This window comes from Cyprinodon variegatus, unplaced genomic scaffold (genome assembly GCF_000732505.1).
Source record: "Cyprinodon variegatus isolate N-32 unplaced genomic scaffold, C_variegatus-1.0 Scaffold1079, whole genome shotgun sequence".
In the NCBI taxonomy this organism is placed as follows: Eukaryota; Metazoa; Chordata; class Actinopteri; order Cyprinodontiformes; family Cyprinodontidae; genus Cyprinodon; species Cyprinodon variegatus.
Genome location: NW_015151532.1, coordinates 66,767 through 81,760, shown reverse-complemented (window position 1 = coordinate 81,760; position 14,994 = coordinate 66,767). Strand labels below are relative to the sequence as shown.

General features: G+C 37.2%; 2 protein-coding genes across 3 annotated transcripts; one reads left to right on the top strand and one right to left on the bottom strand.

Annotated features, from left to right (window-relative positions):
* Positions 1–2,007: 2,007 nt before the first annotated feature.
* Positions 2,008–11,631, bottom strand: LOC107101308 (thyrotropin subunit beta-like). The gene is made up of 3 exons (XM_015400177.1): positions 11,586–11,631; positions 2,983–3,189; positions 2,008–2,472 (listed from the first exon to the last, which is right to left on the bottom strand). Exons 2-3 carry the CDS (start codon positions 3,160–3,162, stop codon positions 2,194–2,196), a joined length of 459 nt encoding a protein of 152 aa, XP_015255663.1. The 5' UTR covers positions 3,163–3,189; positions 11,586–11,631; the 3' UTR covers positions 2,008–2,193.
* On the top strand, positions 5,256–14,880 carry LOC107101307 (sodium-coupled monocarboxylate transporter 1-like). 2 transcript variants are annotated; one of them, XM_015400176.1, is made up of 16 exons: positions 5,256–5,383; positions 5,601–5,989; positions 9,801–9,866; positions 10,128–10,179; positions 10,332–10,399; positions 10,717–10,871; positions 11,109–11,249; positions 11,335–11,464; positions 11,574–11,662; positions 11,904–12,016; positions 12,652–12,719; positions 12,833–12,919; positions 13,050–13,243; positions 13,895–14,004; positions 14,120–14,205; positions 14,302–14,880. In XM_015400176.1, exons 2-16 carry the CDS (start codon positions 5,636–5,638, stop codon positions 14,413–14,415), a joined length of 1,827 nt encoding a protein of 608 aa, XP_015255662.1. In that variant the 5' UTR covers positions 5,256–5,383; positions 5,601–5,635; the 3' UTR covers positions 14,416–14,880. The 2 variants fall into 2 exon arrangements, with proteins under 2 accessions (XP_015255662.1, XP_015255661.1); XM_015400175.1 differs by lacking the exon at positions 5,256–5,383 and adding an exon at positions 5,390–5,513.
* Positions 14,881–14,994: the final 114 nt, after the last annotated feature.

Sequence of the window (14,994 nt, the reverse complement as noted above, 5' to 3'; positions counted from 1 at the left end):
TGGGCAAATGAAATGTGAAAGTCACTTGCCCTTTGGGCAAGTGGTAAAAATCCTAAACGTCAACCCCTGCTATAAGACTGGATCAAAAAATATATTTCTACGTTACTAATCTTGTCTAAAAACTGTTGGTAACTATCCATTTTTTCAAGTTTTTTTTCTTTTTATTCGTTTTTTATCAGATGTACTGAACAACACAGTAAAAAAACCCGGCAAAACTGCATGTTTGACTGAAAAGGTGATCGGCATGTTCACCACATAGCTGGTCTCAATGGAGTGCTGATGCAAGCAAATTCCTTTGGAAACACGTTTTATCCTTTAGGTAACCAGGTTTTACAAAACACAACTGCAACTAGGCAATTTAAACAACAGATAACTATCACGAGTTAGTCATATACAAAAAAAGGTGTTGTTCATATGAGTCATTTTCCAATCTATTAAAGTTCCATAAAATTGCTTTATCTTACTAAGAACTTCCTTTTACTGGAGGTTTAATAGAACATCATTCAGGAAGTGGAGGATGACTTACCTTAACTGTCAGGACTAAAGGCAAATACATACAAATACAGGTCTTTGAGATATTGTTTAAACACTTGGTCATGTGTATAGAAAACAAAAAAAAAAAGGTAATTCCAGCAGTAAAAATGCAAAAGAAGAGCAGACTAAGGAGTAGTATTTTGCATATAATGGGATATTGCCTAGGATATAAAAATATATTTATTTTCTAGAATTTTTCTTCTTGGTTTGCTTTGTAAAACTCTTTGACCAACCCTTGGGTTTGCAAAGTGCTATACCATTTAAGTTGAGCTGAGCTGGCAGCTGAGAGCTGCCTTCCATTCCACTTTTAGCCACTGTAGGAATCTCTACCAAAGGACTCACTCCTGTTGGCATATAGTTTATCTCAAAAATAACTTGAATTTCTGGCATATTTAGGTTTCAAATAACTTTTTAAAATGTTTTTCACGATGAACATTTTTAACTACTGGAGGGGTTCTACAATAATTGAACCAGTTAATCTCAACCAAAACCTCTGGAGGGAGCTTATTAAGCATGTTTACCTATTCCTTTCCAACAGTATATTAATTTATCTGAACCCATTATGAAATATAAACATGACTACGATCTGTATCTACGTAACTGAACATATTTTTCCTGACTCGAAGATGTCTGATTCTAAAGCCAAACAGATGATCAGGTTTTAGAGTCTATTAGAATCAATATTTAATAGACAGTGTTTAAGTCTGGATTTAGATTTTATATCATAAAATGTTTTTTTATTTATTGCTATAAAAATAAATTAAGTTGACATTGATTTACTATTAATTTAGATAAATGCTGACACAGACCACTCCTTTTAACAAATACAGGGAAGAACTTAAAAGTAAAATTGAATAAAATCACCAAACAGAGGATATGTAACATTTTTGAGGTTTTATATTTTAAGACACTTAAACATCTGAGAATGTATTTAATATACAAAAAAACTATTATAACATCTTAATGTTTATAGAAAATGTGGCCTAATACAGTGAACGATTATGAAACAGCAATGTCACATAGGATGACTTTATCACATTGTCTCACTCTGAAGTTCTGATCTATTAATACTCTCCAGCTGTCATTGAAGCTCCCTTTATGGACGATAAAAGTTTCATAAACCCGGCTTAGGATGAGATATGGACGCAGCTTACAAACTGACACATTCAGTTGTCTGTTTGGTAAATAGCTTGTGCCAAATATTAGATTAAACATCCGCCCGTTTACTCCTGAAAAACAGAGTTGTGTCAACAATCATTCACTTCTCTGAATGAGATCTCTAGTAAATATAGAATCAGAAGGTGAAATGTTGATGTAAACAGCTTTAGGTTTGTTATATAGTAAACAGACACTATAGTAAGAACCAGAACACGGTTAATTCAAGGACACCTGATCATGAGAGCCCTTTCGTTTAAGCTTTATTTGACTCGTATTCAGAAAATACAGTTAAGCATAAACATTAAAAGTCTCGGAGAAAGCATAAGAAACTATGCTAACAAAGACATTGGAAGTCAATCTCATAGTAAACTAAGGAGTCAAAATGAAGCAGTATTATCAGACAAAAACCTGATTAAATTAAGATACAGTAGGAAACAGTGCTAACACCATATGGTCCATTAGAAGATAAGGTGGAAACCTTTCTTTACATAAACAGAGGAATTAAAATGGGACCATGTAGTTGCTTTGACCAGGGTATGGATAAACCCGCACAACTGGTTTAACACAGTTAGCATTGTAGCTGTTGACTCTGCGTGAGCACTCGTCTCTGTCAGTCCTGCAGGCTCCACAGTGGCAGCTGAGAGCTACAGGGAAGGTAAATACAGGGTTGGAATGAAGACCACAGCCAGGCAGAATGACAGTGCGATACTCCATCCTGTCATAGGTGCACCTTCTTTGGACGACGAAGCTCGGATGGAAAATCTCCCTCATGTTGCTGTCCTGCGTGATACACAAGCACATGGTAAACAGCTGAATGATCATGTGATGATTTCATTTGACAGGAACATACATAGAGTAAGCTTTAACACGATTAAAGCAGTGAATGAACTAAATAGAATAATCTAAACGTATGATTAAACTTGAAAAATATGAAACAAGAGTTTTGTCAGAATGACACCAAATGACTCTTTTGTGGGAGACATTACCTAACTAAGATCACAGGAGGAGTAATTTTTTTTTTTCTCAACAGCACAGTCAGGATATTTGACTGCTGCTTTCTTGAAACGCGCAGCGTCTAAAATACATTAGTTTCAAATTTTTTAGAGTCAGGCTGATTAAAAATATATGTTTAAGATTATAGCTAAGCAAAATCAAATAAAAATATCTTCTAAGTAATTAATTAAAATTTGGATTTAAACCATATGACATCAGTACAACAAACTGTTACCCTAAAAAAACCAAAAAAAAAAACCAGAAAAACAATGTCCGCTCTAATACAAACACACATACCCTTGTAAAGCAAAACCCCATGCAGATAGTAGTGTTGATTGCAACACAATAATCACATTCTGGCTTTTCCACAAATAAAGTGAACTCCGTGGGAAGACACATGGGAGCAGCTGGGTAAAAGAGCAGGAAAAGAACCCAGCAGCTGAACACTGATGTCTCCATTTTTAGCTTTCCCTTCATCTGGTTTGTTTCTAAAAGGAAGGAGAGCTAGAGAAAAAGAAAACAAACAAAAAAAAACAGAATACATCAAGAATCAATATTTTCTTTTTTCATTGATGTTAGAATCAGTTGAGTGAGGGACACGGTCACTTACAGATCCAATAATGCTCTCACTCTGATCATCCCTGCAGAACTGTATAGATATATACACTTTATTCATTAATCTATTCATGAAAACATAATCCTATCTGCTCTAATCCAAGCTAACTGTTATCGTCTATCTCTGACGAAAGTGGTGTCCTTATGTTTTGGTCCATTTTGTGAATGACATGAACATATTGATATTCTCTAACCCAGCGGTCTCCAACCACCGGGCGGTCATTTTTTACCGGGCCGCACAGAAAAAAGTATATATATATATATATATATATAATTTATCGACGAGTCTGAGTGATGTTTTATTTTGAAAAATATAAAAAATTGCGGTCTTCTCTCCCAATTACATCAGTCGGTGCATCTGTGCCTCTTGACACAGGTTAATTCAGTTCAAGACTCATCCTATCTATAACATCCTATCTTTGTGAAGCAGGATTTTCTGCAGGTACAGCGACCAAAACAAAGCTATGGAGCAGACTGGACATCAGGAGCACACTTCGTGTGTCATTGTCTCCGATTACGCCTAGATGGGACCGGCTTGTTGTGAAAATATTGTCTGACATATAGCGGTCCGTGGTGCAAAAAAGGTATGGGACCGCTGCTCTAACCCATGGCAGACTGTGACAAAGTGCCAACATTCTTCACTTCTACTAAAAATCATTGTATATGTTATGAGAGTTACATAAGTTAAAGAGTGAATTTAACCACCTTTTCCTTAAAACAAATCAACCTTTTTTTGGATTGAATATTAACAGAAAAAAAGTTAGTGGGCAATAATGTCACTTTGTGTGTGTGTTACTGTGTGTTTAAAGTATGTTTTTGGCGCCGTTGAGTTAAAGATTGACTCTAACGTCAGCAAAGATGAAAGCTGGTAAAAACACATTGGCACGGCATGCGCTTTACATGCAGGTTTATCTAATCAGCTTTCATAGTGGATATAATACATAGCAGTGACGGCAATGGTCACAAAAAAAAAAAATATTGACAAATATAGGATTATAAACCAACCCCCATCAAAAATTATATGGGGGGTGTTCTTATCTGTAAGTCTGAACAATCATTGGCCCGTGTAGTCAAACTGTAATGGAAACATTAGGTGATTACGAAGTGAAAGCAGCAGTTTTTAACGCACTGATGAGTCGGAGCTGGTCTGCTGTATGTTTTTAGTTCATGCAGACAAACATAAATGTGTTCTAATGTAAAACAAGAGTAATAACAAGCTGGACTCATTTCCTCATCTTTCACACAATGTTTTCAATATCTAATAGTCTTAGAGGCAGATGAGATGCATCCTTTAACATTGACAGTATAAACTTAAGCGAGGTTAAATTAGCATTAATGTATCAAGGCCACTCATTGCTTCTCAAATGCTGATATAAATCTTAAGAAAACAAACTTGTCATTATGAACCATCTGGGGTTTTTCTACAGTCAACTTTTACATAGTAGACATGATAACATAGAAAACCTCTTGGTTGCAAGTACTTAAGATGTCTATAAAAAGGAAGAAAAAAATGTTTAAATCTCTGTAAATGTTCCTAATTGAATCAGACATTTTTTTTTACAACAGTTTGGTAATTGATTTTAAAATGAAATGTTACCTTGTGCAGTACTGGGTAGATAAAAAAAAGAAAAGCTAAACATTAATTATGTAAATATTAATCACTAATGACAATTTGATGTGGTGACAGGAGTAGAGACCAAGCCCTGAGGATTCCAGCCTCCCTCCCCCAGGAACTCTTTATTTAACCAAGAGGTACTGAGTAACCAAGATACATAAACAGATCTCCCATCAATGTGTCACTGGATGATTTTATGCCAAAAAATGGATTTATTGACACCAAACAATCTTTTAATTGCTACCAGAACGCAATCCGCGACACAGCAAACAATCATCTTCTTTTATAATCTCTGAAATTATGGAAGGCTTCACTGCCTTGTGTCCTTGATGGATCATTAACCTGAGGGAACTAATCTTTATTGTCTGCTGAATGCATTAGAGCTGACCAGACTTCTTCTAGTTGCATGAGAGGTGCTGGAACTATCAATGAACTACTGAAGACTGAAGCGACAAAGTTGAAGGCACGGTAGGACTAAGGGCTTTAATTTTTGGAAAAAGTCTTTAATTGGTAAAGAGAATTTGAATTTAATTTAACTTTGATCAAATGAAATCCTTTTCCTGGCTATCTTTAATTGATCTTTTTCCTTATAGTGCTGGTAATGTTTTACTTTTACCTTAACTAGGGACATAAACTTCACCAAAACTGTTTATTCCGCATATTTACATTTTCCCTGTTATTTTAGGTTCAAGGAAGCCTATACTCCCTCGTAGATTAACAATGGTTGGAACCGGGGGCCCTGTGCCCACTTTTTCTGTTTGGGATTATGTGGTGTTTGCTGCAATAATTGTGGGAGCAGCCGCCATCGGCCTTTTCCAAGCCATCCGGGGTCGGAAGGAGACCAGCAGTGCAGAGTTTTTGTTAGGAGGACGACAAATGACAGCTGTACCAGTTGCCATGTCTCTCACAGCCAGCTTCATGTCTGGCATCACAGTCATTGGCACACCTGGAGAGGCGTACGGCTATGGCGCTGCCTTCTGGCTCTTTGGTTTCTCTTACGCCATCATGTCTGTCATCACTGCTGAATTATTTGTACCACTTTTCTATCGACTGGAGATCACCAGCGCTTATGAGGTAAGAACATGCTTTATATTCTAAATGACTGCATACTAGGAAGTTGGAGCAGAAAAAGCTTAATAAAATCATAGTGGGTTTGAGACAAACAACATTTAAAGTTACCTTTAATAACATGTTTGCAGGCTTTCTCCAGGCATTTAGTTTGAATATCTTGAAAATCTTAAATCTCAGTAGAATCTATTAATTTTCTTTATTAAGCCATCTAACAATAACTTCTGACTTATTTTTTGCTAAAAAAGGTTCCTTTTTTAAGACAGTAGCATTCTTTCACATACACAAACCATGTGAAGGTAACAGCCTGCCTCAAAACATCTCATGTCTAATGAGTTTCTTTAGTTGAATCAAAAATTCCTAAGATTGAACAATGCTGGGATAAAATGACTTCTCTATTAAAGTTAGATTTAAAAAAAATTGTGTTTGTGTGTATGGGGTGGGGGGGTGTAGGGTGATTATGAAGACAATGACTTTAAGAAACAACAAAAAGGAGACTAGGGAAGATTTGAAAAATGCATCATCTTTTGGCTGAATAATTTAATAATGTTCATCTTTCATATAATAACTTCATACTTTATGAAATTATATAATCTGTTATATTGCAATATCGTTTCTGGTTTTTTAAAGATACAAAAGCAATGTAGTTAAAACAGAGTTAAGGTTACAGGGATAAAGATGCAGTTTAAGCATAAGAAATGATAAGTTGGTTTGTAGTTTTTTTTGAGCCACAAGCAGAATCACAGGGAGAACCAGTACATTTGAATGTTTAGTCTATAAAATTAACAAAAATTAAGAAAGTGGAGAACTACAGGAAGTCAGTTGAACTTTCTGGTTGTTCTAATGAGACTGATTAACTGATTGATTTGCTTATTTAGTGAATGAAGGGGAGGTAGCATGGATCTGTAGGGGTTTGATTTAGCTGGCTGTGTATACTGCACACCAGAGGTTCAGCAGAATGAAAGTGACATCAGAGAGCGTTGGTACTTGCAAGTGATGATGTGCTAGAGAGCCGGCAGGCAGATGTTGGAGACACACAACACAAATCAGACCTTTTCCTAGAAGAATGGAGGTGAACTGAGGTTCCCTGGTTGTCTGGAACAATACCAGACATTAAATTGGTACCAGCTACAAGCTGGTAGCGCTAACTTCACACCTGATGAAGACCCTCGAATGGTTGGTCTTACACCATCTACGCCCCCTGGTGAAGGCTTCATTGGATCCACAGCAGTTTGCCTAACGTCATGGGATTGGAGCAGATGATACCGTCATTTTCCTCCTGCACCAAGCTCTGACTCACCTAGAGAAGCACTGTGAGAATCATGCTCTTTGATTTCTCTACTGCTTTCAACACTGTCCAGCCAGGAGTCCTAAGGGACAAGCTGGAGCTGTCAGGAGTGGATCAGCACATGTCCAAGTGGATTCTGGACTACCTCACTTGCAACCCACAGTATATCAGGGGACAGGGCTGAGTCTCAAATAGTTTGGTATTCAGTACGGGGGTCCCACAGGACTGGCAACGTTCCTCCTCACCCTTTATACTGCAGACTTCTCCACCAACTCCATGCTGCCACCACCAGAAGTTCTCTCACGATTCTGCAATAGTTTGCCTCATCACTTGAGTGCAGACAGTGGACCCAGAACTTTGTGGTCTGGTGCCAGCATAACCACTTCCTGATTAATGCAGGGAAAACCAAGGAGCTAGTGGTGGACTTCCACAGAAGCAGATCCACTCCACTGACACTGGTGAACATCCAGGGAACAGACATTGAGATAGTGGACACTTACTGTATAAGTACCTAGGTGTTCATCTAAATAACAAACTGGACTGGACTCACAACACTGAGGCTCTGTATAAGAAAGGTCAGAGCAGACTCTTTTCTGCTGAGGAGACTGAGGTCTTTGGAGTGCAGGGGGCGCTCCTAAAGACCTTCTATAACTCTGTTGTGGCATCAGCCATCTTCTATGGAGCTGTTGGTTGGAGCAGTGGCTTATCTGTAGCTGAGAGGAAGCAGCTGGATAGCCTGATGCGGAAGGCCAGCTCTATGATTGGATGCCCTCTGAACCCAGGAGGTGGGAAACAAAAGGATCCTAACTAAATTAACATCTCTGTTGGATGTTTCCCACCCCGTGCATTAAGCTGTTAATGAACTAGAGAGCTCCTTCAGTGACAGACTGCTGCACCCTAAATGCAACAGGGAGCGTTATCACAGATCCTTCCTCCCAGCAGCTGTAAGACTCTAGAACCACCACTGTTCCCAAAAACCTCAATAAGTTGTTACATTCATGCTTATATTGCAGTTTCTACCTCATTCAGTTAAATAACCTGCTGCTGTCATTTTGCACATCTCTGATGTTGCTGCTATTTTCAAATATCCATTACTGTAAAAATGTCAATTGCTGTATATTGGTTATTTATTCTCCAGATGCACAGTTTTATATTTTCAAAACACTTTACAGTACAGTATTTTATTGTTTATCTCTATATTCTTGTTTGACTCTTCAGTATTATATTAGTCTTATAAATATTTCTACGGTCCACATTTGTGTGACAATTGTTTTAAATAATCTTTTTGTTCCTGTAAACACCAGAGAATTTTCCCATTGTTGGACCATAAAGGGATTTATATTGTATTGTAAAAGAGATTCACAAGAAGACAGATTAGGATATTCCTAGTTTAAGTCTTTCGCTGGAATAACAGAGGTTATAATCCATGAAAAGAGATGATCCTTTACCTCCTTGTATACACACTAGTTAGGGGTGTAAATCACACCCATCATGGCGATTTGATTCAGTATCGATTTCCTGACCCAACAATTAGATTATTTTCGATAATCAAGAATACACCATGATACGATTCGATTAATTGGTTAATTTTTTTTTTTTTTTACACCTTACAGGCTAGACAATGTTTCAAATTTGACATAAATCAATGAAAGCTGTAATATCGTTATGCATTTTTTTGAGAAACAACAGCAAATAACAGAAGTAGAAAAAATTACATTAAAAAATACTGCACAAAATCCGTGCAATGAGTGCAATTCTGGATCTCCGCTCTTTTTGGCCCTCATGTCCCTCTGTCTTCGTACTAAACTCGCCCCCACTTCCTCGCCGCCTCGGCCGTATCTAGACCCACAGCATGTAGCTCAGACCACGCTTCAATATTGAGCATAAATCAAAAATGTCTGTATCAAGCTCACTGCAACACACTGCTGTAAGAGTATAACCAGGAAGCGAGGTAGGAGGGCAAAATAGGTTTAGCGCCACCGCAGCACGGGAGGGAGAATTACGCCCAGGAGCAAATGGATAAAAATAGACCGGAGAGAAAAAAAAAAAAGAATTGATACTATCGTGGACGTATCAATGCATCGGATCGTCGGCAGTTGGATCGATACATCGATACAAAACGATTATTATTTACACCGCTAACGCTAGTCATCCTGATTGAGAAATATTCTCAGGTGTGCAGAAACAGGGGTCAGCCCAGGCATCAGCACAAATCCTCTCTGTGACAGGAATCTCACTCGAACCAGAAAAACAGCGAAACCCCAGAGGCCCTAACAGAGCTGTTTTTATGCTTGACTCACAAATGATTGGGATGACATTAATAAAAAAACACTATGTAGGGAAAACACACAAATTAAATAATAAAATATCTAAAACAGCACAGAAAGAACTAAAATATGGCAAATTCAAATAAACTAGAAATAAATCAATCAAATCATAGCTTTTTGCAATGATTTGCAATGATTTTATTGCGTGTTTGGATAATATTTGAAATTAGGTCTAATCTTTTGCTTATATTTTCATTTCTAGTACCTGGAGCTGCGCTTTAACCGGGTGATCCGGCTCATTGGAACATCAATGTACATTGTGCAAACGGTAAAGCATGCATTCTTAATTAAAATAAGATAAGGATTCAGGCCAATCATAAAGATTAAGCATTTTTTTTCCAAATAAGACAACAAACAAAAGAAAAACAAAGTCTCTATGATGCAAATATAAAATTACAAATAGCATCTGGTCTCTTCTCTTTTTACATCATGCAATACTGATTATAGATATGTGTACCATGGTGATGTGAATATGGTAATACAACAATTCTCTGTATGCAGCTCATTTATTGATGGTGCTGTTTTTCAGGCCCTTTACACAGGTTTGGTCATTTATGCTCCAGCTCTTGCACTAAATCAAAGTAAGTCTTCTGTCGGATCTTCTCACACTGATTCAGCAGTTATAAATTGATGCTTAATGATAAATAAAATAATAAACAACCCACAGAAAGATGGAGAAAAGCTATATGGAATGGATATTTGTTTACAATAGCACATTTTCCTGACTGTTTAGTCACAGGGCTGGATCTCTGGGGAGTGCTGGTGGCAACAGGGGCAGTATGCATCGTCTATTGTACTTTGGTTCGTATTTCTTTAATTATTATTTCACAATAAACAGGGATTGCACATACCTAATTTAATGCAAATTCAAAACAAAAGAAATAGAGGATTTAGACTTTAACTCAGAGTTAGCATGACTACTGTAGATCTAACAGTTGTGCTGTTAGCATGAAAAAAGACCACATTTGAACTTTGAGGTTATCATATCATATATTGGAGGCTGTAATATGAATGATATCTATTATTGGTGTGATAAATCATTGATCGAGAACTAACATGTCATGGATGACCTAAATTAGCATAATTTTATTATTATTGAAATATGATTTCTGTACCAGGGTGGCCTGAAAGCAGTTATCTGGACAGATGTGCTGCAGATGGTGATCATGCTGGCAGGATTTGTAGCTGTTATAGCAAGAGGAGCTGTACTACAAGGCGGCCTGACAAGAATCTGGGAAGATGCTGGCGAAGGAGGCCGACTGAAGGCCTTTGAGTATGTGCACAGCAGTTCTTCTAAATATTGTTTAAACTTACATTAAAGTAGTCACACTTTCCAAGTCGGAGGACAAGAAACTAAAGACAAACTGCAAGCATTGAGTGTTTTAGATAGAAACCCTGCTCAACCCTCAAAGTACAGTATATCCAAAGAAGGAAACACCTGAAAGAAAACAAAAAGGCAATATGTGTTTGGGCATGTTTTAAACTCTCTCATACTGTTGAACTTTTCCAGCTTTGATCCAGATCCTCTCAAGCGCCATACTTTCTGGTCCATAGTGATTGGTGGCAGCATAATGTGGGTTTCTATCTACTCAATCAACCAGTCCCAGGTGCAGCGCTACATCTCTTGCAAAACCTTGGGACATGCCAAGATGTGAGCATAACCACACTGTAATTCATATGCACCTTTGGCAGTGAGCACAGGTTCATGTGCTAACAAGTCATATCTGATCCTCCAGGGCTCTGTATGTTAACATGGTTGGTTTGTGGACAACAGTGAGTCTTGCTGTGTTCTCTGGTCTCACTATGTACTCCATTTACAAAAACTGTGACCCACTTACAAATGGGGACGTAAAAACTTCTGACCAGGTGACTGATAGCATTTTCTACATAACTGACAACCACATGTATAATACGCCTTTTGGCTGAGTACGAAAACAAGGTTTGACAGAAAAATTGGTTTGTATTTGTGAACTAGCTGCTGCCATACCTTGTGATGGACATCCTGGGAGCCTATCCTGGAATTCCTGGCCTGTTTGTGGCTGCAGCTTACAGTGGGACCCTAAGGTAAGCCTTGAAACAAAGAAGGAAAAAGATATTTATAGAAATTATGTCATCAGTAAATGCTTCTTACTGATAAGGTTTAATTTTTTACTTTTAAGACACGACTTTGTCTCGTCAACAGATACGTTTTACAGCTTTTAACCTAGGAGTCATACACACCATCCCATACTTATGTATGCAGTTATTTTTGCACTAATCCTTTTCTGATTGACTTTACTAAACTTTTGCCTTTACACATTTTCAGCACCGTGTCCTCAAGCATTAATGCTCTCGTTGCTGTCACTGTGGAAGACTTCATTTTTCCAGTTAAGAAAGATCTAACACAGAAGCAAGTGAGCTGGATGAACATGGGCCTGAGTGAGTTTTAAAGATTCATATTTTATGTTCACACATACATCAACCAAGTATATTGACCTTTGAGAGACTAAGAAAAGCAACAGTTTCCATTATCTTATCTTATCTAAATGGTTGTTTTTTTGGTAGATAAAAAGTATTTGAACTTCCAGTTCAATGTACTGTAGGATAACAAATAAATGACTGCTGCCTAACAACTGTGAAGAAGCACACAATGCAGAGTATTTTGTAGGTAATTCACACGAGCGTATTTCCAGAAGCAGGTTTTTAATTCCAGCAACTTGCAGAGTAGTGTGACAGCTCTACTGAGAAACGCATCAAAGATTAATTTGGTTCTGAGAAGGCTTTTGCAACCCAAATGAAGGGTGGGGCTCCCTGAGACAAATTCTACATACCTGCTCTAATTTAGGAAAAACGCTTCCACTAAAAGGCTACTGCACTCTAAAATATACCTATTTCCAAAATTAGATGATGTAGTTTTCATTATAGCTTGCATATAGATTCTAAGAACCTAATTTAAAATTTAGCATTCCCCCAGCGAGCCAAAATGTTGCTTTTTTTGTTGATTATGGGAAAAAAATATATTTGCCAATTCTAAGACCATTCTATAAAAGATATTTTTATCTCCCAACACCCAGGTGTGTTCTTTGGAGGTGTGTGTATTGGAATGGCTGGAGTTGCTTCAGCAATGGGAAGTGTTCTGCAGGTATAACTCTCATTTAACATAAAGCATCTGCTGCGATTGTTTTTAGCTCAACAGCACCACCAAGTGGTAAGTCTGAAGAGCTACCAGTTGATTTTTTTTTGTTCTATGTTCAGGCAGCTCTGTCCATATTTGGTATGATCAGTGGACCTCTTCTTGGCCTATATTTTTTAGGCATTCTTTTCCGCACAACAAATCCAACAGTGAGTGTTTTTGATGTAACTGGAAAGTTTTATTGCACAACTGAACTGCTGGACAACAAAGCATTGGCTGTAGAAAAAGGAATGTGACACCATGAGATGGAAGTTGACTGAGGTCATGTTTACCTTTCAGGGAGGACTGGTTGGACTGATCGTTGGGCTGGCGTTGACCCTATGGGTGGGGATTGGAGCTCAGCTTTACCCACCAACACCTAACAAGACACTTCCCCTTCCTGTCACCACTGTAGGCTGCAACAACACAATGGACCTAAACAACACGACAGCAACTCCATGGACCAGTTCAGCCATCCCGACAACACAACCAGAGTTGGTCATTTTACATAAAAACAGGGAATTTTTTTTTTCTTTAGATGTAAAGAATTTATTATTTTAAACCAGAAGCCAGGCAGATTATTCAAGGTGAAAAACAGATTTGAAATATGTGTTGTGATATTGCTATTACCAAATTACCCTCCCCATAAATGACACAGCTCATTCCATGTTTCTCTAAAACAACAAGTTGAAAGATTCAAAGTTTTCTCAACAAATTAACCTCTTAACATCTACCTCACTTTGGGTATCCTCACCTATTTTGCATATCCAAATTGAAAAGTAAATAACTTAGGAATTGTAAGCCCAGATTACATGTGCAATACATAGTTTGAAAGCTAACACCCTCTAGGTTCCTAATATACAAATTGAAATTGCACAGACCAATCTGCATCAGTTCAACATGACTCAAAATTGTTTTTTTTTTTTGGATAGGTCTTTTTTGAACAGCAGTAATAAAGACATTCTTGAGAAAAGGCAGGTTTTATTGTATTATATTTGTTCTACATCATGTAGAACAATAGCTCCACCTGCTGATAAAAAAATTACCGGTGGAATTTTATGCATTCTGAATTACCTGATCAATAATTATCTATTATTTTAAGTGAATTTTACAGGCAAGCACTAAATCTATTCATTTTTTGTCAGTTTCAGGCCTCCATTAGCAGACACCTGGTACTCTCTGTCCTACGTCTACTTTTCTCTTTTTGGCGTGTTGATCACGGTGGGGACAGGCCTTCTTGTGAGCATAATCACAGGTTAGAGTTCACTTCTGACGCTCTGCTTTTGACAGAGTGAAAGAAGAACCATTAATGTTTAATTTTAATGGTTAATCAACAGAGGAACAAGTTGTTTTTTTTTTCAATTTTATAGGCGGATGCAAACAAGAGAAGATGAACTCTGACCTCTTCGTAAGAAGAGCTGACTTGATATGCTTCCGTGGCTGCAGTAAATCAAAGGTAAAATGCTGACCCTGGCATGTTGTTAGATAATAGGTAACGCAAAAAACCAAGTATGCCTTCCTAATGTTTCATTCTGTTATTAACCTACTGCAGGAATCTAGAGAGATGGAAAAGGCTCCAACAGACCTTCACATGGGAGTTGACAACAAAGCATTTACAGAAACGGATATGACAATCAAGGAATCTGAAATTTCTACAAAACTATAAGGCTGTTGATATTTATACTCATTAAACACATCTAAAATATGTAATGGGCATTTTTTTTTAAAGAGAAATTATTTTCTCTGATAATGCAAATATTAAGAATTTGATCATTTATATTTAAACTGCTTAAAAGAAACCAAATATTTTACACAAACAGATCAAAGTCAAAAACAGTTTCTTATTTTTAAGTACTTTTTTAAGTAAAAACAAGGCATCTTTACAGCACCAGGTTACCATCTCTGAGCGTCCATTGATTATACCTCCATTTCATATTTTAGCTGTGCTGTTGCAGTATTGTAATGTAATGTAATCTTGCACTTTGTTTTGTTTTTATGGGTGATTTACAAAAAATACTGCCTACCTGACTTTTTTTTTTCATACTAAAGCAGAAATACACTTACTGTTTGTTAAAAGTCATTATTTGTTTGAAATGAAGGCTGAATTGTGTGTTTTTTTTACATGAAAACTCTTCACTCTATGAAAAATATTTCTACTTTTCAATAAATATTTTGTACTGTTTAAATTTACCTCACAGACTTCAAACACATACATTCTGAATGAACCATTTACCAGAGTTGATGT

What these genes read in the sequence shown, in the direction of transcription:
- LOC107101308 (XM_015400177.1), bottom strand. Translation starts at nt 3,162, where the DNA reads ATGAAGGGAAAGCTAAAAATGGAGACATCAGTGTTCAGCTGCTGGGTT. An exon ending in TGGGGTTTTGCTTTACAAGG is followed by an intron (nt 2,473 to 2,982) that starts GTATGTGTGTTT and finishes TGTATCACGCAG; the next exon opens with GACAGCAACATGAGGGAGAT.
- LOC107101307 (XM_015400175.1), top strand. Translation starts at nt 5,462, where the DNA reads ATGAAATCCTTTTCCTGGCTATCTTTAATTGATCTTTTTCCTTATAGT. An exon ending in GCATCGTCTATTGTACTTTG is followed by an intron (nt 10,400 to 10,716) that starts GTTCGTATTTCT and finishes TTTCTGTACCAG; the next exon opens with GGTGGCCTGAAAGCAGTTAT. An exon ending in GTGGCTGCAGTAAATCAAAG is followed by an intron (nt 14,206 to 14,301) that starts GTAAAATGCTGA and finishes AACCTACTGCAG; the next exon opens with GAATCTAGAGAGATGGAAAA.